The sequence below is a fragment of the Apostichopus japonicus genome, chromosome 9, assembly GCF_037975245.1.
Source record: "Apostichopus japonicus isolate 1M-3 chromosome 9, ASM3797524v1, whole genome shotgun sequence".
Taxonomy (NCBI): domain Eukaryota; kingdom Metazoa; phylum Echinodermata; class Holothuroidea; order Aspidochirotida; family Stichopodidae; genus Apostichopus; species Apostichopus japonicus.
Genome location: NC_092569.1, coordinates 5865586 through 5892382, shown reverse-complemented (window position 1 = coordinate 5892382; position 26797 = coordinate 5865586). Strand labels below are relative to the sequence as shown.

General features: G+C 38.7%; 1 protein-coding gene and 1 long non-coding RNA gene across 2 annotated transcripts; one reads left to right on the top strand and one right to left on the bottom strand.

Moving 5' to 3' along the window:
• The first annotated feature begins 2146 nt into the window (after positions 1–2146).
• Positions 2147–6378, top strand: LOC139974052 (uncharacterized). Its single transcript, XR_011795376.1, has 3 exons — positions 2147–2518; positions 3323–3537; positions 5612–6378. It is a non-coding gene; the product is annotated as an uncharacterized lncRNA (long non-coding RNA).
• Positions 6379–14206: 7828 nt separating this feature from the next.
• Positions 14207–26124, bottom strand: LOC139973501 (organic cation transporter protein-like). The gene is made up of 10 exons (XM_071980234.1): positions 25860–26124; positions 22065–22610; positions 21266–21496; positions 19440–19636; positions 18705–19049; positions 18068–18202; positions 17400–17485; positions 16922–17042; positions 16342–16414; positions 14207–15551 (listed from the first exon to the last, which is right to left on the bottom strand). The coding sequence occupies exons 2-10, from the start codon at positions 22395–22397 to the stop codon at positions 15324–15326; spliced, it is 1749 nt and encodes a 582-aa protein (XP_071836335.1). The 5' UTR covers positions 22398–22610; positions 25860–26124; the 3' UTR covers positions 14207–15323.
• Between the last annotated feature and the right edge of the window lie 673 nt (positions 26125–26797).

Below are 26797 nucleotides of genomic sequence, written 5' to 3'. Positions count from 1 at the left end.
TTAGTTTTCAGCGGTATAATGGTTTCGTTGATGGTGGGTGATTTTATCCACACACGAAAATATACATGATTTAAGGAAAGGGCACCTACAGCGGAAGTAAACCTGTGTTTTCTATTTCAGTTGATGGGTTATTGGTTTTTCGTCATATATTCGGTGGCTTGAAGTTAATTGCTAAACGATCGCAAATTTTTGCGATTAAACTTTTAATGGATTTTTTCCCCCTCCAAAATAGCCCCCAATGCCAAATCTTAATTCCTACCCTGTTAAAAAGAAACAGACAGCAAAAACTTGAAGAGGGAGGAAGAAAGAAAGAAAGATGGAAAGGTAAAAATGAAATGAAATAAGACGTGTCCGACAATTAATCATCATATGTGAAACATTCAATTAGCACATTAAACTCTATTATTACCGACTTACCGTCAGACACTATCTGCGGGTCAGTATAGGCCTTCGTGCACTACGTGACCTAGGCTACACCAAATATCGAAAGTTACTTGGTCTCAGCATGTTACGGGACTTCAAAGTTATTCTGAAATTTTCGTTATTTATTTTCCTTCAAACGATGATTGTGAAGGTTCCCATGTACAAAATCTTACCCTTATGCATTTCACCTCATTTTGTTATAATAATTATAACGATTTAATAAATTTTAAGCCAAAACCGCAAGGAGTATATCCAATTTAAATCCATCTTCGCACGGGACTGTATATTATTATTGCCTAGGGTACGGTACTGGTACACACTGCTGTGCGGTACTTGAGAGTTGATGCTGTAATGAAATGGAATCGTTTATTAATGCGGGGGTTCCACGATGTCATTTATAGTTATCTTTCGCCACTTTTTTAATTTTTAAGATTTTGTGTACGAAAGATTGATATTGTACGTATTGAAAGTATATTTTCTGGAGTAAACAACAACCGATTAACGATATGAATACAGGGGCGTATCCAGGATTTTCCAATAGGGGGGGCGCCAGGCATGAATGATCGCCGTCCTGGGGGATGGGTCTAAGGGGAGGGGTGTACAATTTTTGCTTTCAAAGAAGGGCTGAAATGCAAAATGGTGTCATATGCATGGGCGGCGATCCGTACTTCCGAGTGGGGGGGGGGGATATGACCTTGTTGACTATCTAAGCGTAGCGCCACCATGAGTTGGCGCGAAGCGTACAAGAAAATTTTGGGATTAACAAACCCTCTAGATGGCCGGAAACGGCACTTCCCGAGGTTTCCAAGCGGCATATACCCAACTTTAAAATAAGGATGTCATGTCCGAAATATCTCATAATCAGGATCCAAAATACTTTTTTTTTAATTTCGGGTGTTATTTTGGGAAAATTGCCCCTGTCAGTCTTGTTTCAGGCGCAACGTTAGAATGTTCGAGAGCTCTGTTATATTATTCGATGAAGAAAATGGCCTCATGCAGGCTATTACACTGAAAAAATAAACAAGTCAATATTGCCACGGACTAACGTTAAATTAGTCTTTAACGTTAGTCAATGCACCCGGACTAGCAAAAATCTTCGTTTCATCGCTGCTTCTTAGTTAGTTTACACTGACTAAAGAAAATATAATCGCAGCGTAGTCGGTGGCGACCGACTAAGGTATTTTAACCCATGGACTAAGAACGATACGGACACCCGATTTACGCCATAATCGTAGCTTAGTCGGTGTCGACGGACTGATGTATTTTAACCCAATTCGATTCACTTCAATTTGGAAACCGAGAGGCAACGGCAGCTTGCTGGGCTTGGCATAGTTTCATACGATCACTCTAAGCAACTTTCAACCGTAAATCACCCAAGAAGGTCTTTAGAAGAATGGAGGTATTAACTGCATCATCGGCCTACCTGTTATTCCTTTAACTAGAAGGTAAAATTAAAGTTAATTGTTAGGCCACTGGCACTAGTACTGTATTATGGTTAGTGTAACGCTACCGTTGTCACGTTGGCGTTTCGCAATACACAAGTGCAATGACAGTGAGTAGCCTATAGGCTTCTACTGGGTACTGCAGTGCATTCTCAACACTAAAGTCTGCATTCTAAACACCAATTAACAATGTGTTATGTGTGTATTGGGCTAGATTGAACAGTGGCACATAATCTTCTAATTTATTCCCAAACAAATGCAGGAACTATAAGGCTCAATAGTTTATTTGAAGTCTACACTCCTTTGGTAAAGATTTCCTGTAATTTCCCATGTGAATCTAAATGGGTAGGCTTTGTGATATTGAATAAGCAAGGCTAGACCTTCAAACGTACAGTCACAGTCGGCTGAACACATTATGTTGGCTAGTCAACGGTATTATATGTTGCGAGCAGTCAGGATGCACGCTTCAGTTCTATTTAACCTTTTCATTTATCATTTTTTAGTATTTAATTTCCGGTCACGCCCAGGAAACAATTGCGACATTCCTTCACGGTCGACTTGCTTACTGTAAGAAGTATTAACCGTTTTTTTCTCAGGAAAGCTTGATAGTCTGAAGTTATTATAACATGTGCTTTTAGTATACTGCCAAAAGAGTAAGTTGTTGTATTTGTATTGATATTTTATGTAGAAGTAACGGAAAATTTAGTATGTTTAGTTTGGTCTAATTGCACGTTTTTTTACTGTCCAATGTAGTGCAGGGTTCACTTGCGCGAATTCAAATTATTCTGTTTATGTGTATGTATATGCATCGATTCTTAGATTATGATGTTTTTTTGACATTTATTTGTAATTCAAGCATATCTGTTTAGTAGCAAAGTTTAAAGGTTAAGATTAATTAGTTTTCTCTTTTTGATCCTAGATTGAATGAAACTCATTGGCGTAAATAATAGATCAGATGATACAGTTTAACGCAGTTGCTAAAACTCTGGGTATTCTCTAGTCTTCGCCGGTCCATTATATATACTTTAGTACTACTAGTAAGACTAAATCAAAACGACCGTAGACAAACTTAGTGTAACAAAGTACTGATTCTCCTCTAGCCTAGGTCTAAACAGGCTTGTTATGTGAGCAAGCAAAATAACAACTAAAAACGATTAGGCCTATAAATAAGTTGGCTCAGTGCATTTCTGTTTCTAAAATTTTATATTTTTAAAGATCATAAAAACAAACAAAGATTTAGCCCATGTTTTATTATCTCTGTATTCTGGGCATTTGATTCTGGTTGCAATGGTGATGACACTCTCGTTCAAATTTTCAGCTTGATACAGTCTGCTTCAAACTTTGGGATTGTTTTTTTGAGACTATATAGTGGAAGCAAATCTCACATAACTTTGTGGTGACAATTTTATTTTTATTTTTCTTCAAATGATGAATACTTTGCTGTTTCTTTTTTCCAGCAGGAATTGAAAAGCCAAATATCTAAGTCAAGGGTGAGCTTTCCTGTGATGTACGACACCAGTGTGGAGGCAACAACAGAAGAGGAGAACTGTGTTATATATGGCTTAAAGACATGTTTTAAGATGATATATTGGTACCCTTCGCAGAACAAAAGAGTTTATCCAAGAGTCCAAAAAGCAAAGGAACAAGTACCATAGAGAAAAAAGATGGAAGAGTGAGTTTAACTATTGTACCCAACTGTTTAATGATATTTAAGATACTTTTCATAACCTGTTTTAAAAAAAAAAAACAGTCTAGTTTATCATTTACGTGCAAGCTTCATAAGTTTGGTCAAATTTTCACTGATCTGTAGAGCGGGAGTCCAGAGGGTTTGGTTAGCTGGGAAGGTAACCAATTGCCTGGTACATCACAATGTTCACAATGCATTCCTGTATATGAAACCTGACGACTGGCAAACCGACTGTGGTGGATGTGGCTGGGAGAGCAATTTTAAAGTCACCTAATAGCTAACCTAGAGCAGCTTTCATGGTAACCACATCAAAGTAAGAACAATGTGTCAGGTATGGCCCCAAGAGCAACAAATGGCCATTGCCAGTAATTATTGGTGGTGGGGTACCCCTGCCAGTGATCTATAATTGACCCCTCACGGCTGACCTAGGTCAGCTCATGAGGTAACCACTTGAAACCTACTGGAAAATGTTGGTTAGGACTTCAGATACAAGGGATGGGCATTGCCAGTAATTTTTATTGGTGGGGTACCCCTGCCAGTAGACCCCCAATATGCCCATCTCCTCATTGACCTAGGTGAGCTCATGATTTGACCAGTTGAAACCTACAGGAAAATGATAGGTATCACTTCATATGTAAGGATGGGCATTTCCAGTATTTTATATTGGTGGGCCACCACTGCCAGAGTCCGCCCATCCCTTACATATAGAATCCTGTTAATAATTTTCCAGTAGTTTTCAACTGGTTAAATCATGAGCTGACCTAGATCAATGAGGGGGGCTTTTTGGGGGTCTACTGGCAGGGGTACCCCACTAATATAAATTACTGGAAATGCCCATCCCTTACATATATATAGAGTCCTGCCAATCATTTTACAGTAGTTTTCAACTGGTTACCTCATAAGCTAATCTAGGTCAATGGGGGATGGGCATTTTGGGGGTCTACTGGCAGGGGTACCCCACTAATATAAATTACTGGAAATGCCCATCCTTTACATATATATAGAGTCCTGCCAATCATTTTACAGTAGTTTTCAACTGGTTACCTCATGAGCTAATCTAGGTCAATGGGGGATGGGCATTTTGGGGTCTACTGGCAGGGTTACCCCACCAATGTAAATGACTGGAAATGCCCATCCCTTACATATGAAGTGATACCTATCATTTTCCAGTAATTTTTCAACTGGTTATCTCATGAGCTGACCTACTGTAGGTCAATGAGGGAATGGGCATTTTGGGGGTCTACTGGCAGGGGTACCCCCCCCCCCCAATATAAATTACTGGAAATTCCCATCCCTTACATATGAAGTGATACCATTTTCCAGTAGTTTTCAACTGGTTACATCATGAGCTCATCTAGGTCAATGGGGGATGGGCATTTTGGGGGTCTACTGGCAGGGGTACCCCACCAATAAAAATTACTGGCAATGCCCATCAGTTGTATCTGAAGCCCTAACCAACATTTTCCAGTAGGTTTCAAGTGGTTACCTCATGAGCTGACCTAGGTCAGCCTTGAGGGGTCAAATATAGATCACTGGCAGGGGTACCCCACCACCAATAGTTACTGGCAATGGCCATTTGTTGCTCTTGGGGCCATACCTGACGTATTGTACTTACTTTGATGTGTTACCATGAAAACTGATCTAGGTTAGCTATCAGGTGACTTTAAAATTGCTCTCCCAGCCACACCCACCACAGTCGGTTTGCCAGTCGTCTGGTTTCATATACAGGAATGCACTGTGAACATTGTGATGTACAAGGCAATTGGTTACCTTCCCAGCTAACCAAACCCTCTGGGATCCCGGTCTATTGGGATCATTATTAACATGATTAACATAATTATTAAGCTTTGAGAAATAACTTGGTGTTATGCTGTGCAAAGCTAATAATAATTTGGTAAAGCTGCTATTCCTGGCTTGTAATTTGAGGGACCTAGATTTAAATGTATACCTCCCAATATGTTATAAAATTTTAATGTAAATGTATGTTTATGAAAATGTGAGTTATCATGTGCTATATCTGTATCTGTGCTTACACGTATATCATATTTTCTGTTCACAGGTCAATAATGGTGCAGATTTTGGCTTCCTGAAGACAAGTGGGAGGCCATTGGTAGTTAAGAGAAACACTCTTTGTTCGTGAAGACTTAACTGGTGTCGATTTGGGGTACCACTTTAAAAGGAAAGTCATGAGGAACCCTTGCCCAAGATTCAACTTTGCATTATTGTGCAGTGCTATACTTTTGCGATTCATGTTTGATCCATTAACTTGTCTTAACTTTGTTGGAAAAAAAAATCAGATTTTCAGATTTTATTTACAGTGATTTCTTCTCTATCTGTCGAAAGTCAGCCTTTTGTAGACATCAGAAGTTTTATCAGAAATAAATACTGCCAACGTACACATTATTTGTGTTTCTTCTTCTCTCTTTTCTTTCAGTGATGCTAGTCAGTGAAAATAGTCGGGTTTAATTCTTTCAGTGAATCTAGTCGGTGCAACTAGTCAGTCGATACGGACTAAGAAAGGTTAGTCGGGAGAGGCACCATCCTGACTAATGTAAAACCTGCTATAAACTAGTCGGTGGCTCATATAAATTAGTCGGTAAAGACCGACTAATGTCACCAATTAATGTAACTGACTAATATACATTTACCGACTAAGAAATTGTTGATCGACTAAGCTGACGGACTAAGATGACCGACTAAGAAATCCAACTGACTAAGGAATAAATTAGTCGGTATAGCAACTGACCAAGGCTATGTTAGTCGGGAGAGGCACCAGATGGACTAACGTTATGTTAGTCGGTGAACCAATTTAAGTTTTCAGTGTATAGGCCTATACACATGCAATACACAATTACACATAGTTACATTCCTAGGTACCGATTGCTAGGGCATCCAGGTGAAACGTGTATTAAGCATTACCCTGGTTACATGAGATTCTCAGCTGTTCGAGGGAACATGTACGTGTGTAGGCCTACTATAGGGCCTATATGAATACTATGAGGGTGCATATATGTACTATATCAATACCGTGGGCGCAATAATACATTTTGTTGTTATAGGGCCAATGAAGCCTACAGTCAACTATTTTTGCTTTATAAAGACGCTTTATTTGAAAAGATCGCACTGCGTTTATGGTAGGCGAGAAATGAAGCTAAAAAAGAGCCGTACATTAACGAAGATGCATAAATGTAGGCATGAAAATATTCTTATCCCTGGCATTTGGTGGGGGGGGGGATATGGTGCATTACATCCCCTCCACCCATTTTCATGGGGGGATATATCCCCCCTCCACCCAGGATCGCCGCCCATGGCCATATGTGATCCATTTTTCGACCTTAATAATAAGCAACATTTCCAGTAAATATGGACACAAAATGCACAATTTAGTATGGCTGGCATGTCATTTAGTGTTTATAGTGATAATACAAACACAATTACCATCTATGTTTCTAAAACTATTATGCCGCCGAACTTCGCCAGAACCTTTTTTTGGCAAACAAAAAATAAAGCATACTGGAAGGGGGGGGGGGGGTTGAGCGATCACCGACATCTCACATAAAGGTCGTCATCAATTTTTTTTTTTTTTTTTTTTGCTAAACTTTTTTTTTTGGTGACGGCCAATAGGGGGGGCGCGCGCCTGTTGCGCCCCCCCTGGATACGCCCCTGTGAATAAATCTGTACTATTCTTATGTATGTAGTTTATAATCCCGTATTTACGTAGCCCCTATGTTACATTCTTATTGTCTGAAGTTCCAAACACGTGGTGAATTGTTGATAGTTAAAAACTTTTCATTGTGAACTTTTGAACTTGAAGGGGTTGCCCTATTCCAATATCATGGAATTGTGGGGAACCCCCAGTTTCTTTTTGTGTACGGATTACTAGTTTAATCCATGTGCGAACGTGATAATCTAATATCTTATGTCGAGTATGAATGAAGGATGGTGTGGGTTGCTTTTTTCCAAGGTTTGTGCTTTCATTGGAAGTGTTTGTTAAAAACAAAGGCCCTAATATAGCGTGTTATGTATTTATTTATTTTTTATAACCGTGCGTGTAAGAGTATGTACATACTTTAGCCTAGGCTATGCATATTGAATGTATGACATTGACAGGCTCGTAACTAAGTGCTTTGAACCATAGATCAAAGTTGAGGAAAATACCGGTTGTAGTTACGATACCGGGATTCATGTTGCAACAAAACGACTCATGTGCTACCGTAACATGCAGGCGCGGCGGAACGGGAAAATTATTGGGGGGGGGGGGGCTAATGTGTGTAGACTATCTAAGCGGAGCGCCACCATCGGTTGGCTCGGAGCGTACAAGAAAATTTTGGGTTTTTCAAACCCCCAGATGGCCGGAAACGGCACTTCCCGAGTGTTTTATGCTGCGAATACCTAGCCCTTAAATATGGTTCTCAAGCCTGCAATTTCTCAGATTGCACGTAAAAATCTGTAAACACATTGTAATTTGTATATTCGATGGTGGTCTAAGAGAGTAGCTATTACTCGTGGAGGGGTACTCGCAAAGACGTTTTTGAGTGTAGTAAATTACTACTTGCAATTAAATGCAATAATTAAATAATTATTTAAATAAATATTGGGGGGGCTTATCATGCATTTGCCCCCTCAACTTTTTTCATTGGGGGCTGAGCCCCCCAAGCCCCCCCCCCCCGGTTCCGCCGCCACTGGTAACATGGTTAACACATGTGTAGTAGCCTACACTGGCAATCACTATAAAAGTGGGCCACCAAATCGCGTCAATTGGATCTTCTATTTTCAAAAAGCTTCAGCTTTTGAGGGGGCACATCCCCCCTCAGACACCCCCTACAATGGGTTCCGCGCGGGAAATCCGACTTTTTCGGATTTATGTTCCAGGGAATAAAACATTTTTGCTGACCGTGACCTTCCGATGTTTGCTGCGATGCCCTCAAAAATAATTTAATTTCGGCAGAATTGCTGATATGCCTCTAATCCATAGCCGTCGCAATAAGCCTAACAATAGGTTGTTCCATTGTAAACAGGTCCGTCTCGGAATGCGGTCTAAAATTTGGCTCAAATCAATTATGAACAAGTGAATACAAATTTTTCATATAAAAAAAAAAAAACATATTGGAGTAGTTTCTATTTGTTATGATTTCCTCATTATTCAGACAATGGTCCGAAATAAACAACAACAAATAATGGTGAACAAGAGAAAAATACGTGATACACTTGTAAGATTTCCCGCGACCATCGTTTGGGTTAGCACTAACTTCTTTGATGCATTACTACTAGCAAAATACACTGCAGTAGAATTTCTTGTTGGCAACTTGTCAAGAAAAGGTTTTACATCTACGTCAAGTCCAATGGTACAGTATAAAACAGGTGCGGACATCGAATTCCAACAAAACCATTTTCAGCATGTCTCGAGCCCACCAACCATTTTGTGCTAGGGGTTAAATATTTCTTTTGGGTAAAGTGTGCAAACAGTTTTTTTTCCAGAGTTGTTGGAACAATTGTACGCACACAAAGTCCGCATATCTGCTAGAATAATATTATTATATTTAGGTTTTCCATTTTATTTGTTTTCATTTTGGAAACTATGAAAGATTTTTTTTACTTGAAGGTGTTTTTTACTTAACCCCCCGCGATAAGTCGTACCACTCAAAATATTGCTCTTCAGTTACGAACAATAATTTCCCTGCCCAGTGCATTGACTTTTTCCAAGGTGGTAAACGTTGGCCGTATCGGGAAAGCCCCGGTAGAAACATAGCGCGTGTGCGCTGCTTGGATGATATATGCACGTGTCGAAAAGACTCACTGCATAGCTGTCGATCTTTAAAATGATATATTTATCTTCCTATTTACGCTATCAAAAGGCCAGAATTACTTTCACATGAATTACCTCAACACAAAAAGAATAGAAAGATGGCTCGAGTTCATAAACATTTGCACGGAACTATTGATCGTTACGAAAATGTGAATCTGGCCTAACCATGTTTTGTGCACATCTAAATATAGTAACCTATTATACACTATCAGTATGCATTTGCACTACAAAAGTAATGTTCACAAGAAAAAAAAATGAGTCAATGATCACTGCAGGGTAAGCTGTAACTGGATAACGAATTGTGATGTTGTTTTACATATTGGTGATTTTTGTTTCGAATTCGCATATATAAATTTGAAACATGAAGTGAGAAATAGAAAGATTTGATAAACCTCTGGCGTGGGGGTTAAATGCATGGAGGTTAATCGCAGGCGCGGCGGAACGGAAAAATTATTGGGGGGGCTAATGTGTGGAGACCATCTAAGCGGAGCGCCACCATCGGTTGGCGCGGAGCGTACAAGAAAATTTTGGGTTTTTCAAACCCCCAGATGGCCGGAAACGGCACTTCCCGAGTGTTTTATGCTGCGAATACCTAGCCCTAAAATATGGGTCTCAAGCCTGCAATTTCTCAGATTGCACGTAAAAGTCTGTAAACACATTGTAATTGGTATATTCGATAATGTTTTAAGAGAGTAGCTATTACTCGTGGTAGTGTACTCGCAAAGACGTTTTTGAGTTTAGTAAGGGCAGTGGCGGAGCTAGGGGTATTGGTCAGGGGGGGGCAAGAATGGTCTGTAGGGGCGCTTTCGACACTATCTAAGAGGAGCGCCACCACAGGTTGGCGCGGAGCGTACAGAAATTTTTTGAGTAAAGATACTCCCTAGATTGCAGGAAATGACCCTTTCCGGGCCTTGCTAATTTGCAGATAAACAGTGAATAAATAGGTGTCGTCTCCATTTTGTCGGAAAATTACACCAACAGAATATGACAAATGTCAATAGGTATATGAGAGCGCAATAAAATAGTCAATAATCGCGAATAAGTAAAAAGTAGTGCTGAAAAGGGCGCCAGCAGTCCATTTGAGTCCGTCAGGGGGGGGGGGGCATCCGCCCCCTGACTGTATATATGGACGCTCCGTCACTAAGTAAGGGGATGTTGGAGAACTGGCTGAAATGAGGCAAGTCATTGGCCTAAGACGAAGTTGTGTTACGCTTACCGGTACTCACATTCACTGCTTCCATTTTTCACGGGGCGTGAAGACGCGGTTGGGGTGACAATGTGGTCTAAAGCCAGGGGACGGGCCGAGGGTCCCCCGGCAAGTACTAAAATTATTACACCTATATAGTATACGTGTGCATCGGACAGATCGACAAGTATGCATTGAAAAATGGGCAGATGCACGTTTCGGAGCCTTGGTAAATATTGGGGGGCTTATCATGCATTTGCCCCCTCAACTTTTTCATTGGGGGGGGCTGAGCCCCCCAAGCCCCCCCGGTTCCGCCGCCACTGGGTTAATGTAGTTGCCACGATCTACGATTCTGAAGCCTAGGCCAAGACTCCTCATGTAACCATAACATTGAATCAGAATCAGAAGCAAGCGAAGATGAGGATGTGTCTAACTGGTTCGGAAAATGACGAAGACGAAGAAGAACGCTCCTCGAAGGAACAAACTGGCAACATACTTCGGTAAGTTTGGGTTGTCACGTTCATTTGTGACATTAGATAGGAATGTATGCTGCATGTTTAAATGAAATCGGTTACTAGTCGCTTGACCTCTAACAGAGAATGAATTTGCTGGGAGGAATTTGTGTATACTATCCATTGTAAGTATTCACTTTGTAAGTATGTATGTTTGTAGTTACTATATGGCATCCATTTGTATACAATTCTAACCAAAATTAACCAAAGGCGGCGGATGAGAGTTAAATCTAAGAGGGGACAGTGGGACACGTGACTTTGATTTGAGGATGCGACCTGCAAACTTATCTCAATTAACTTTCTGAAAAAACGCCTTCTGTACTGCAAGTTGCAATTTCCACATGTGAATGGGTTTTTTTCTCAACAAAACGGCACTATTAAATTACTTTTCGATAACAGGTCATCTTCTTATGAAAGTTGCCATAATTTCTCAACAAAGAAAACTTTTTCATTACAAAACTGGTAATTGGGTACTGATCACGAACTTAAAATGGGACACCTTTAATTGAAAAAGTCACTTTGTTGGTTTTGATCCATAAGACTGGGGAGAAGGAAGTTATTTCATGTACATTGTCCAGAGGGCTTTTTGCATTCACCACAATATTGTGACGGACTATGGGGGATATGAAATTTAACTTTCACTCTCTTTGCTAATTCAAATGATCCAGCGTAATGATCCAGCAAGGTCTTGGATTTGCAGTTGGGAAGGCAAGAAGAGAAGCGTACTTCTGCCAGCATTAATAAAGGAAAGCTACCCCTACAGCCCGATCCTATACTCCTATACATAGGGGCAGACTTTGCGGCAACCACGAATGACGGACGTGACGTCGTTATATTCAGCACATCGCATGAACTACACAGGCTTCCGTTGAAAAATGGATTCCTTTGACAAACGAAACCAGTTTGTTGTACGGAGAGCCAAACGTTCCATAAATGTCGAAAAAGAAAGTGAAGTGTCCAAGTTAATATATATATGTCCAAATCGATATCAACATGTTACAATTCGATATCAGCATGTTACAATTCCATATGAACATGTCGAAACAAAATACAATATGCCATTGCGTCTATCAACATGTCAAATTCAACATCAGCATGTCGAAAACTTGTAACAGCATGCCATTACTACATTGGTCATGTCAACATGCTATATTTACGTCGTGCTATAATTTTGGCACTTCGGCGCGCGCCAACGTTTCGTATATGTCGAGATTTATTTCAGTATGTCCAAAACTTGTGTCAGCATGGTGAGCGAAGAGTAGTGAAGTATTGCCATGACAACGTTGCACATGGTTCGTGTCGTTCACACGGTACTATGGTTGAATCATGGAGCTATAAACAGAAGGAGAAAACCCACTTTGAAGTATCATTGTAACCGACAAAATTTGATCGCCATAAGTAAACATGCCTCAGGGCACAAACACGGGTAAAGCCATCATCAGCTATTACGTAATCCTGGTACAAAGGTCATTTCGTATATAGCGTCCCTCACAACATAACAACAGACACTCCGATCCTAACGTATATGTAATTGAAATAGTATACACAGTACTCATATATGTTACGTTACGCATACCTGTGAGAATTTCGATCGGAATATATCTTTCATTTCTCACCGAATCATGCGAAGATTCGTATTTAATAATTAATTGTTTATCTCAGCATATATTTCATCGCAATATATGAACAAGCAATGGCGAAATAGGTACTTTTAGTCAAGTGTAAGGGGCTTTACTATCTTGCCCATATACTTTATACTTGTTATCTTTATTTTTGGTGGGCTTCTTGTACAAGCTACGGCTTCCAAGCCCTTCCACCATTTTCTCTCCGAAATTTCCATTATTTTTCTTTTATATGATTTATTACTTATTATTTTCTTTGCATGGTATTGTCTTCACAGTCCTATTATTATATAAACATTGTGAGGAAATGGAAAATTAAAATAAATGAAATAAAACTTTTCTTCGTTCGTTAGGCAAATAACGTTAGTGCTGTTTGTTATTGCATTGGGAACCTAGTGTTATAAAATTAACAAAATTAATTTAACACGAAACATGGCTGCCAAAAAACTTTGCATCCGCCGAGGACATTAGAAATGTTCATGCTACAGGATATAGTTGAATTTATGGTGAAGCTGATGATTGAAGAGTTTGAGAGGATGGATGTTCCAGACGACATAAATTTGGAAGATACATTAATTGTTGAAAAACATGAGGAACAAATTCTAAGATAATTAGCAGGTTATGTGCCATTTGCCCTTAAAAAACGTTACATGAAAGTTAAGAGTACTCAGAATGCTTTAATATTTTTACAGTACTTAAACTGTATGTCTGTTGCAGGTGAAGGTCACAGTTTTTTAGATGAGTTGCAAACAATGGGATCGACTCACACACCCACCGCCGTGCCTGCCTATGCCAGTCACGGGAATACATCGATATAGCAAAATTACGTAATCAGTTCCTGTTCCTGTTTCGGATAAACATCTCTCGTTACCTCCGCGGAGCGCAACAGATGTAACCCCTGAGGGAACGAAACGTATCTCACTAAGGAAAAGTCGTAGCTTTCCGCTACAGTATATTCAACCATAGTACCGTGTGAACGACACGAACCATGTGCAACGTTGTCATGGCAATACTTCACTACTCTTCGCTCACCATGCTGACACAAGTTTTGGACATACTGAAATAAATCTCGACATATACGAAACGTTGGCGCGCGCCGAAGTGCCAAAATTATAGCACGACGTAAATATAGCATGTTGACATGACCAATGTAGTAATGGCATGCTGTTACAAGTTTTCGACATGCTGATGTTGAATTTGACATGTTGATAGACGCAATGGCATATTGTATTTTGTTTCGACATGTTCATATGGAATTGTAACATGCTGATATCGAATTGTAACATGTTGATATCGATTTGGACATATATATATATTAACTTGGACACTTCACTTTCTTTTTCGACATTTATGGAACGTTTGGCTCTCCGTATTGTTGAAATCCTTAAATATTCAGATTTAAACGTTTTTTTTCTCGATGATGCGAAGCAAAAGCTATATTGTTATTGGGTATTGTTACAATTTTCGGAGGCAATACAAGGAAGGAACTGTAGTAATACTTACACAATAAGATGAAGGCCCTATACGCTTTTTATTGTTACAACTTTATTGAATTGCTTAGAAAAAATGAAAAATCTGACTTTTGTTGAAGTCAAGGCAGGAATGTAAATAGTCGATAAGCGAAACAATTAAATAAGATAGATACTTTATTGTTGCAGTACAAGGTACAATTATAGATATGAAAAGTGAACATTTAGGCTGGTGTTCATATAGTCGCGACTGAAAATGGAAACGTTAGAACCGCCAAAGTCAAACATTTTGGGCATAACGTATCTGTCGCCCAACAACATCCTCTGTACAATATAAACATAACCATATGGACTTATTTTCGTTTTAGTTGCTTTCCTCTTCAGTTCTTTGCCTCTTAATAACCGTTTCGTGGACATATACCTGAACATGAGTACATGTAGTATTATTTCTTAGTCAGGTCAAGTTGTGAAAATAGTCAGGTCAAGTTGTGAAAACACGTTGCACGTGTACTTTTGTACATACTGTGCCTCGTGTACCTCAATAAATAACCGTTGAGGGAAATTTCTCTGCAGCTTCGTTTGCCGTGAGTGAGTGTCTCACTTCATTTCCCTATACTTGACAACGTCAATGACTTAAGCAGTTTCATACTATTTACTCCCGTATGTCATGAATTGGGAGATTTACTCAATGTGGCTAGCTGCAGAAGTAGCCGAATAAATGTTGTCCTCGCCAAGTATACGATTAGACACATTGATAATGCACAGTTGGCTTCAATATCCCACCTGAAGTTTTTAAGAAAACTGCGCATATGTTCATATATTAAGACGAACTGGGGCAAACGATTAGTCATTCCACCATGCCGTTCTCCTTTTTCTTGGTAACTTCAGTGTTCCAGTATAGACCAATGTGACAAAAAAACGACCTATAAAATATCACGACCAACAACTGTATAGGTCAGCCGAGTAAGTTACATTGGCTGACAGTATGGAGGACAATTAATCCTTTTTTTTTCTTCCCCTAACAATTAATTGATGACGCCAGCAAATTATTTCAAACATGACGTCATTCAAATAAGCCAGAGAAAAGAACGGATGTGATTCGGAGACTTCTCTTTAGCAGTTCTGTCACCCGATAAACCTTAACATATGGAAGCGATCAACCACGATAAGGCGACTTCACACGTCAGGTGTTACTGAACGATCAACAATTGGTGATTTATTCCTTATATCTGGTTTTCTTTCAATTTTCTTTTTCATCTTGTCTTCTTCATACATAAAATCAAGATCTTCTGCAGTCTGTGGTTGTTTTCGTCCACGCATTTCAGGGAGAAGGAACACCAAGAAACTGGGCACGATCCCTATGCATCCAAAGAAAATAATCGGCAGGTTGGAGTGTACTTCGCCCTGTAGGGAACACAGAATGAGTCATTTCAAAATGAGAAAAACAAAGAAGGGAGTTTTGTTATCAACTTTAAACCGCAATCTAAAATTATGGTTGCCCTCTCCTTCCCCATTATACCAAACCTTACACTTAAGAATGCATGGCTACAGTTCTGATCGTCTGCGGTATAAGCATTCGAGTTCCGAGCCAAACACTCACATGACGTCATTCAAAGACGCCGCTCGCCACATTCGACTTGTCTAGATACTTTCTTTATTTGTTTTTTGACCTTCTTCGTCCAATGATAACGTGACAATTGTAATAGTTATATTTTCGTACATATACAGATATATCGGTTGAAATGCTATGCCAAATATTCCTTTTAATTGACAACAGAAATCGTCAGCATCAATTACCAGCATAGTCCTCAACTAAACGGGAAAAGATAAGAAACGTCCCACCAGTTGAAGATCTTACAAAAATCTGAACTAAAAGCAAACAGCTATGGGTCATATTTAGTAACACCCAAACAAACATATAGTTTGGTTTGCTGTATTATACAGGTTTTCTTGTTATTCGTCTTTCTTTTCATTTATAATGTTATCTTGAATTATCGAATTGATTTCAACTTTACATATACAAAAGAAGTTGTGCAAATAATAGAACAGCAATTAAAGTGATTATAATCGCAGGATGCTTGATTTTCAAATTTCGAAGCAAAATGACGTAGAAATAACTTAGGTATCGAGACTGAGAGAAATAGATAAGTCAAGGAAAATGTTGTTAAAACTTCAGACCGAAACATTAACTTACAAGGAGAAGCACTAGAGGTGCAATCAGGGCTCCTATCCGGCCCGATACACTCACGATACCGATACCTTTAGATCTAACAAATAAGAAATTAATAACAAATAAATAAGAAATACATGTAAGGTAAACAAAACAACAAAGAAAATTCCATCCAAAACTGGAAGGATATTTAAGAGTAACTTTTCATAACCAATAAGTAAATGATTAATTTCGGTAACATTCCAGTAATTCTAACATTAAATTTGAATTCTAACATTTTCACATTACATTTCGGTAGCATTCCGTCATTCCCGATGGATGCTAATTTATTTTCACAAAATAGCTGAAGATGATATGCCAGAGCCCTTTAGTTAAAAATGAGAGGTAAACAGTGCCCTTATTCGATAGCAAAAGTACGTAATGCCATTATAGACCTACCCTGAATGGACCATTGTGGATGAAATGAATATACTCATTTTTTGTGATGGAATAAAAGTGTAAAACTTGACCATTTATCTGTCTACTTTTGTTTTTAATAAGTCTATATTAGAATATCATTTTCACGACAGCATTGTTGTACCACTTCATAAAAGTGAGAACTCACCTGACCACGGTTGGGAACACTTCTGTAGCACACATGCTAACTAATGCATATGCAGAAGATACAAAAAACTTCGCCGCCATTGCCGTTGTAACTATGAAAGGTGTAAGGTCTAGTCCATTCGCTGCACAGAGAAGAATAAGACAAAATCATAAACAAAAATCAAGTCTCCCTATTACAAATAAGCTGCTTCATAAATGTGGCGAATTTAAATTATTAACGGCTGAGGATGTGTCGTCTACTGGCACAGAACCTGACATATTTCACTCAAAAGGCTGTTTTTCATATTTGGATTTCAGCACAGACGATTGAGGAAAGCATAAGCATTGAGTTTATTTTACTTTTGTTTAGTTTTATCCCGCGTTTTGTAAAAACTTCAAAACTAGCGCTTCGTATCCAACATTTTTTTGTTTTCATTGCCATCAGTTTATATTTCAAGTAAGTCTTGCGTACGCATAGAAAAAATCCAATTATCTCTTACCACTTCTTTCAGGTATGAAACCAGTCGTGACACAAGCTATCCCTCCCAAGACTAGCAGAACACAGATGGGCCTTCTCCGTCCGAACCTATTAAAATCGATAACAACTATGGGAATTTCATGTGTATTTTAGTTTCTTAACGTTATATCGTGGGGTACTGGAAATATTAAATAGCGTCAAGTATCATTTCTGTACACCAGGTATAAACTTCATCAATAACTACTAACGTAGGAGGGATTTCGAAGCTTATTAAATATTCATTTATAACTCTTAAAATCATTATTATAGCTCGTCGTAGTCGTTTTTACTATGCAGTTGACTGTAAACTCCGTTTATATATTCGACGTTTTAAATATTCATACGTAAAAGGCAACTTTGGAAATCAAATGAAAAATCGACTTTTGCTTCATTAATTGTTATCAAAATGCGACTAATCAAGAATCGAATGTTTATCAAACTCTTAGATCTGCTTTAAGTTAACGATGTATGTTATTAGTATCAATACAGGCACCACACACCGTAGATAGAGAGGGCTGCACCCAACCAAATAGTCCCATTCATGCCAGATAGAAAGGACTGCACGCAACAAGTAGATCTATACATACTATAGATATAAAGATATAAACATAGACAGAGAGGGCTGCACCCAACCAATAGATTCATTCATACCAGATAGAGAGGAATGCACTCAACCAGTGGGATGGAATCTCAACAGCTCCACACAAGAACAAGTTGAGGTACGGATCTCCAGCTAACTCGACTGAATTAAGTGATACCCCGTAATAGGCTAACGAGCTAACAAACCTGCCAACAAATGTCACATCAAAACACAAAAATGTTACAGAAATAATGATTTATATATAAAATGATAACTTTTATGTTACAATAATCTAATAAAATGATCATTTTTATGCCACAACATGACAATCTTGATGTAGTACGTTGAAGAAATCAGTGAGAATGGTTATGGTTTCAACATGATTCTGACTGATACAGAACATAACAATATTTCTGCATGAACATGTAATATTTATACAGCATAATGGTTTTTCATATAATAATATCGAATAAAATATCGTAGTGAGGATATTGTGTTAGTCTAGAAGTTCATATAACTGATAGAACTGAGATGGGAACAAATATTTCGGTTAAAATTAACTAAGACTACTGCCGTCCGTCCCCACCCACCCACCCCCAACCCTGCATAGCCCTCTTCCCCTACTCCTGTCCTTCCTGGTATACTTGAACCATCTTTCCTTCGATTTTAAGACTCTCAATCGGAATGGTCTTGCAAAAAGGTACTAACCACAACACCATCATGACTATGGTAACTTGGGTCATCCTTCGAGTTCTAAACAGATATATGAAAGTATTGTTTCCTGCAATGGACTTCGGGTTTTCCTGCGCTTTCTCTTCATCATTCGTGTCCTGTGATATTGTGTTGATTGTCCGACCAGATCCTACATTTGTCACATTTTCATCGCAGTTGTCGAATGCCTTGTTATCGATTCCATTGTCGACAAATTGCTGTGGTTTCATCGTCATAGGGTCGATTTTACGTCCGTTTAATCTAGCTATCTTTGCAAAGACGTTAGTTGCCTCTTTATATCTACCAACAGATATGAGCCAACGAGGAGATTCTGGTATAAACCTATGAAACAAGAAAAATGGAAAGAATAACCAATGATCATTACATATTAGGGTTGCATTGCAATTCTGCAAGCTAGAAATGTCTCAAAAAGTGATTCCACAATAATAACAAGAGAATCCAAAAGATAAAGTACATGCCAATGATAGATTTTACGCAGTTATTGAAAATTAATCCTTATCTGTAAAAGCAAGTTTAGTCCAACTTCCGCTCTCTGACACCGCTGAGATGCAGTTTATTTTTTATCCATTTGAAAAAAAGTCGATGATATTGCTATGTATTGTACATCTAGTTTTGAATTTGATATGTGGATAAAGTGGTGTTATCCTATAGACATTCCAAAATGGAAGTATAAGTCAAACTGAAATATTATATTATATGATTTGAACTTACCATGCAATAAGATGAAAGAGGAAAAATGGGACGGAGATTACAATTTGCAGCGTTCGCCAATCTTGGATGAAGAACGCCAGAATTGGAAAGGTTAGGATACCAGCAGCCCAGAAGTTGAGAAGCATTGTAAACGCGTAAGGCCTTCGCTTTGGTGTAAACATCTCTGATGTCATCGTGTAACCGGGTAGCTGGTACCCCTGGTAAAGAAGGAAAGAACAACTTCATTTTTCAAAATGGGAATTTGATGTATCATATTCCAGAAGTAATTCCGGTATTTTGAATATTTTATATGAGCAGAATAATTTGTTATCGTGACTACTTGCAACATTAAAATATACGTATGTAGATTTCGTCGACGGAGCAAAGTAGGTTGTGTTTCTTCCATGGTTGATGAAGAGAGATGGTGCAGTTGTGCAATCACGGCGAAGTTGGTTATCAATCCATATACTTGTTTTTTCAGGGTAGAAAATCTTTAGTATCCATCTCAAATATTTTGTTGAACTGATGGAGGCCATGTAAGTTATAACGCAGTGCAGCTTGGCATGGCCACGTCGTCTCTGCATATTGTATGATATTACTGCTTTTCAGGTTAAGTGTCTGAGAAGGAAAATAGACAGCAATCAAAGAATGGACTTTAAGTTGAAGAACACCGTTAGGACACTATATCGTTATCGGCATTGCATCATATGCCACTTTACATCTACCTCACAAAGAGCATAAGCATTTACCTTTTTAGGGCCCTAGGCCGGAAATTTCTTTGACGGCAGACAAACCAATGTTGTAAAGCAACCAAAGCAGGCCATTTGTTCACATTCAAATGAAGACGAGTATTAAATGTATGTAGAACAGTACAGGTACGGTAGGATATGTGGTAAAGATCTCATCATATCCTTCAATTTTGATAATTATTTTCACCCTGGAATTTGAAATTAACGTAAAGAAGCAACCAATAATCGTTCATTTAAAGATATTTGGTGCAAAGTTCTTATACAGTATGGTAAGGGAATGGGGGCCAGGACTCATGGTAAATCCTGCCCTGATCTCACAACGCCCTAACATAAAAGCAAAAAGTGATATGTTTCTATACCATAAGCAAAGGTTATCCAGTGCCAGCATTTTGTTCCAAGAGTAAAGATAAAAGGGAACCTGCTTTACCAAAGGGATATTCCGGTGTACCAGACACAATAACACTATTTTTAAAGAGAAAAAATCCGCACTGTTATTCGAAAACTGCATCACAGAATCTACTGTCCATATCTCGAAATTTGGTTGATTGACAGGACCTGTTTAGACTAATTAAACTATCTCTATCTCCAGGTAATGGATCTTACTAGGTGTTCTGTGATGTCATCATAGGAGAGATTCTCCAAATGCCTCACTATATATTATATTGTTCTGTTGCCAGATGTTAATTATCATCCCCACTGCAGATGCTTTGAGGGTGTGGTTTTGACCTAAAGTATACACAAGCATCCAGTGATTTTGTTTAGCAATCAATTTCATCCACTTCCTAACGATATTAAGTTATTACGTGAATTGATAATGTTATTTTATTTTATTTAAACGTGATATCAGTCGAATGATTCCATAACACTATGTGCATCTTTTCGTCGATCTATGACAAACATCTCTTTCCATAAAAGACAATAACCATCTAAGTGAACACTGGTGGGTGTGGTCATAGCTCCCTTGTCTTTCCCAGCTGGATGCGTTGGTAATATCACCATCCACGCCTGAACATTAAAAAACGTACAATTGAAAATAACAACGGCATTCGTTTAATTTTGTTATATATCAAATCGGGATTATATGTGAGGAATACAAACCTGATCGAATATTCCCATGAAGAAACGAACAATTACGAAGAAAATGTAAGTTGGTGAAAAAGCTTCAAGTACTCCAAGACAGCCTTGGCAAAGTAATGCAACGGTAAGCACCCTTTTGCGGCCGACTCTATCCGAGATGTAGCCGAAGATGAACGCACCAACGATGACCCCAAACATCATAACGGATTGAGAGAAGGCAGATAGGTGTCCTCGGTCGCAGACAAGGTCCCACTTTGTATATATAGGGGGGAAATAGGAACATGATCAATTCGCAATTTAAAGCATGTGGTATTCAGTTCGCAATTACAAATGAGCAACATATTCCCTTTCCAGGTCCATTCCAATTACTTGTGTTTCGTTCTCTTTCACACTATGTGCAATTTTTTCTTCTCATTATCTACAGTTATCTAGCAGTACACAACAATGACAACAGTAACACGTCTGCCAAAACTTCGTATATGCAGAGAACCTATAGACAACTTATCCCTGCTGTAAACAAGTAGTATAGACTCAAGGTAAGTGTTAAACATGTTAATACATGTTGCTGTTTTCTCCATACAATTTGTTTTGACAATAATGCAGCAAATGTAGAATACAGTTTATAATTAAGTGTGCTTGGTAGAGGGTTTAGTTGTATACTGCTGTGTCAATGATCGGAACATGTACGAAGAATAGAACTTGATTATCACGTATACCAATAACTGAAGGACCCGAAACCCGAAAAGTCATCTTCTGGCACGCCATATAGAGGAATATTAATTTGTAGTTTGCAATTGCAGCGTTTCTTTCAATTTCTTACCTCAGTCACAATCGTGGTGCCATACGGGGTCTCTGAGTAGGTCCACCCATTTTGACATACAGATGTAGCGTTGCTCGGTCCTCCCGGTTGTGTGTATTGTGTACAACTGGAGTAAATCGCTTCTCCTTCGTTGTCCACATCCACCGGAATATATTCATCAATTTCAAATGCTGTGTGTACTGTACAGTGATGTGAGGGACTGGCTCCAATCAATGTTATGGCGAATATGTGCCAAGAAGCTGTAAACTGAGTTATCAAACAGATGCAGACGAAAATGAACATATGCCCACGACCGAAGTCACCCACGGAACGAATGATATCATCAATTTCCATGTTTTATCACGAAATGGCATCTACCTCTTAACGCGAAACCTAAGTCGAATGTATGTTATATTGGCCTAGATATAGACTATGTATAATTTAAGTTGACCATATAAGATTTACTCTTCTGTCTCAAATCTTGATTTAATTTGTGTTGTCTTTTATCGTTTGTCTTTGTTAGGATGAGGTGACTTGTGTGATGTCCAGCTTCTTCCCGCCGCAAATCTATTGAAAAGCAGAAATGTTCAAGATCAGTGAATGCTGAATGGTAACATATAACACCCCATAAAACGCACAAAATATAAGGGGATGTAACTGAAGTCACGATAACAGTAGTGTGCATCCACGTGAAACGTTACCCAATGTCGAGAAACAGTCCCAAATAGACCTACTGCATGGGTAAATTTTTATGGCTTTTTGCCATCATTATCCTTATTAGTGGTTGGATGTTGACGGGGAAAAAAATAAACTAAAATTATGATCTAAACATCAGGAGGATTGAATGACGTTTACAAAATTCGTGGGGGGGGGGGGGGACAGGAAGATTATGCAGCGTCAAGCTGGCAGATAGGTTGGTGGAGTACTTTGCTTAAACAATACCTAAACGGTCATGGCGGGTGAATTTGATTGTGCCATGATAGTAAGACCATAAACCATATGGTGGGTTGGACAATGTCCGTTGAAAAATGCTATGCTCTGATGACATTCGAATGTGAACATATTAGAATGTAACTTATTGTAGCGGTTTAAGTGTGCTACTACCCACGTTGCCAATTTGAAGATAACTTGTGGCAGCTTCAGAGTAGCTTTAAAGGGTAAAGGAATACTTCTTTTGTCATATCGCGTACAATTCAAAGCTGTTAGCCTTTAGCAAATAACAACAAAGAACTTCACGCGGGTGGTCGGGTTTTGTAATATTACTGCAACTGAGAATATTTTGCGCAAAAGTGTTTTATTTATTGAACAGTCTCAGGGTATCGTCGTGAAAAAAAGGTGTGTCATTGCCTTCCAATGACAAGCCTTATTATCCGAACGAAAATGCATTTCCATGAAGAAAACAATGCATTTCCTTTGCAGACGTACTCCACAAATAAGTGCACTTCCTATGAATATTTGCTAGCGGGGATGTGGGTATAGTTGGGGGTGTATGACAAGAGATAACATTTTAATCTTTAAAGTTCTTCAATTAATAGGCCTACGTCACAAGGACGTATAACAACTACCACATCATGTCTCGTGTAATTTCACGTGCATTATATTGACTACTATTTACACTGTCTGTTTGTTACGACGAAACACAGTGAGAGACAGAGATAAAACTTTAATGAGCCATTGCCAAATGCAGTGGCGGCGCCAGGAATTTTTAGTTGGGGAGGCTAAGGGGGGGCTGAGCCATTTTTTGGGGTGGCTTACAAGATTGAGTGATCGCCGTCCTGGGGGAGGGGTATAAGGGGAGGAGGTGCCCCCTCCCCTTTTGAAATTTTTCCCAATCCTGGAAAGGCCTACATGCAAAATGGTGGTAATTTAGCGAGGCTTTTGTCACCTGAAAATTTCTCCAAAAATATGCATTTTTTTGTGAGTAACTTTAGTCAAATTAGAATGGAAGATACCACTTCACAGTTTTCGTATCACTAAAATATTACCTGCTGTGAAAGATCCAATTCCTTTGCTCAATTATTATATCGCGCTCTCTGACACAACTCCTGTTTTAGTCTGTATACACGCTGTTTGTGAAACGCACACGACATTGCCGTATGAGAGAACACCTGTCGGTGAATTGTTTTTATCAGTCACCAAAACAAGGCTTCCTGCACCACAACTGAGTCAGTGACTATTATCATGTGCAAAATTCATCAAAATTTCCATTGACCATTGTAGCACTGCGTTATGGCTGACAAAATTTGGGTAGGCTATATTGTTTCAATGAGGTTTTTTGGGGGGCCTATTTCAGTTGGGGGCTAATGGGGGGGCAGACTACTTCAGTGGGGGGGGGCTAAAGCCCCCCCAAGTCCCCCCTTGGCGCCGCCACTGGCCAAATGCCATGATTGACAAATATCACCGGTGTGTTACATGTATGACTACATCACACAATGATCTCGCTGGCAATAAGCTATACTTAAAAAAATATCTTACAACTTTACGTAAAATATGGAAAACGTGAATCTGTAGTGCACTATAGTGTCTGACTCTTTTTGGTTAGCGTTGGTGAAAGCTGATCCCTGGTTACTCAGTATGCAAGAAATTGTGTTTTCTGAATCCCACTCACGACTAAGAAATGACTACACTTGGTGCCGCCACCAACATAGGGCTACATAGCTCAGTTGGTAAAGCACGGGACTTGATATACTGAGCCTGTCAATGCTTTGAATGCCCGTTCTAGCTATGAATTTCTTGGCAATAGCTTCAAGTTAGTAAATGATAAGTGCAAAGATCACGATTACCAAACATGTACACGGTGCATAGAACTGTGAATTGCATCGTAAACGTTTGAAATTCAAGACTAAAAAACCATATTAAGATGCTGTCACTTCAATTAGAGTCATTTGAATGCGATTGATTTGAAATGTATGATTTTTCAACTAAACATTTCTTAACTATATCTATAACAAAGAATAAAACACAGGTTAATACTAAGACTTAAAAATGAGAGCACTTTTTTATGGAAGGCAAATTGACAAGTCGTGTCATGAAAAAAAACTTCGAAATATTTATTACATTGTTTCTCTTCTCTTTTGTTGTAACAGATGCTTTGAGCTGAGCTTTGGACTTGTAACATTTACTTTAAAGATGTTTTGGTGACACTATTTTCCTTACTCTAGAGGTCAAACATGATGCTATCCAACTAAAAATCATTGGTGATTCCTAAAGCCGGATTTCGAAAGAGATCATTTGAACAGACTTTTGTTAATGAAATGGAGGTTAACGACAAAGGCAAATGAATATATGTAACTGATTTGGAAAATCAAGAACAGTGAAAAAACTTCCAGCCTCCACCGGGATTCGAACCCGGGCCTCCCGCTTATATGCAGACACCCTAATATACACATATATATATATATATATATATATATATATACGTTTGCAAAGAGAGATTCATGGTGTAGCTAAGTATTAATCTCAAACATTATTCAAATAATGGTCAATCATGATCAAAAGTCAGCATTAATTTAGCTGCTACCCTCCTACTGGTCGTCTCGACTGATACATAAGTCATTGTACTACATTGTCGACTTGAACACTCCAATATCAAGGAATAATGAGAAGAATGAGAATTATATCCTTCCCAGTATAAGTACACTTGACAACTTGTAGCAATTTCTAACAAGCTATAATCTGGGTCCAATGTTGGTCACATTTAATCATCTCTTTTCTAAGTACTTGTGACAGCCTTAACAATATTTTTTTACAAAACGCATTCGTATAAAACTCTCTATCTTGTGCTTTGACTTAGCTTAGAAACATAATTATTCTTACCATGCAATGCCGCTTTAGAAAGAAGAGTCGACTTGGAAATGTCGCGGTAACATATATATATATATATTTACCACGAACGATGAAATTGCAAGAGCACTATAAGATAGTGAAAGAGAGATAGAATTGAGAGGCTGGCAAATGCCTGCTGGACATGTTCTCCGTGTCGGACTTCAGATTATCCAAATTCATGTTACTGAACAGAAATAATGATCGACAATCATCGAAAAGAAGAATTACATTTGTATTTTGGAAGACTAATCCGCATTAAATAGTGTACTTTGATCGTTAGTTATACGGGGTTTTTTTTATATAGATTCTGGAGGGAACCGGTTTTTCATCATCTTCTTTTTCTTTATATTCTAGTCCTCCGGCACCTTGACATCAGTTCCAGTTTGAACTAGTTTTGAAGTATTAAGTCAATATAAACAAGATACAACCTTAACTGGACAAATAAACATGCTGTTAGATGATGATGGAATCCGAGTTCGCGTCCTTAGTTAAGGACTCGTTTATTGGTCTTGTTCCTATTGATTTAATACGAGATAATAATGTTGATATAGCCGCATTGCGCACGTAACCATGAGAGAGCTTTGACATACGAGACAGACCTGATCGTAAGACCAGGGAGTTACATCTGTCATCGCAAACATCATTCAAGAACAATGGAATTAAACATGTTTAAACTTGACATGTGAATGTTCATTCATGAACTCTTGCAACAGTTGTCCTTTTACTCCTTCTAGCATTGACCTTAGTCGCCTTTTTTTTACCTTCTGACTTTGTGAAGGTGGCTTGTGTGTTCAAAGAATGTCCATATCTTCATAGCAAAATGTCACTTTTCGATTCATTTGACCTCTGACCTTCTATTCTGAAGGCCTGCAGCAGACGTCCGACCAAATTTAGGAATATCCGCTGAGTTGGTGAATGAGATTTGACAT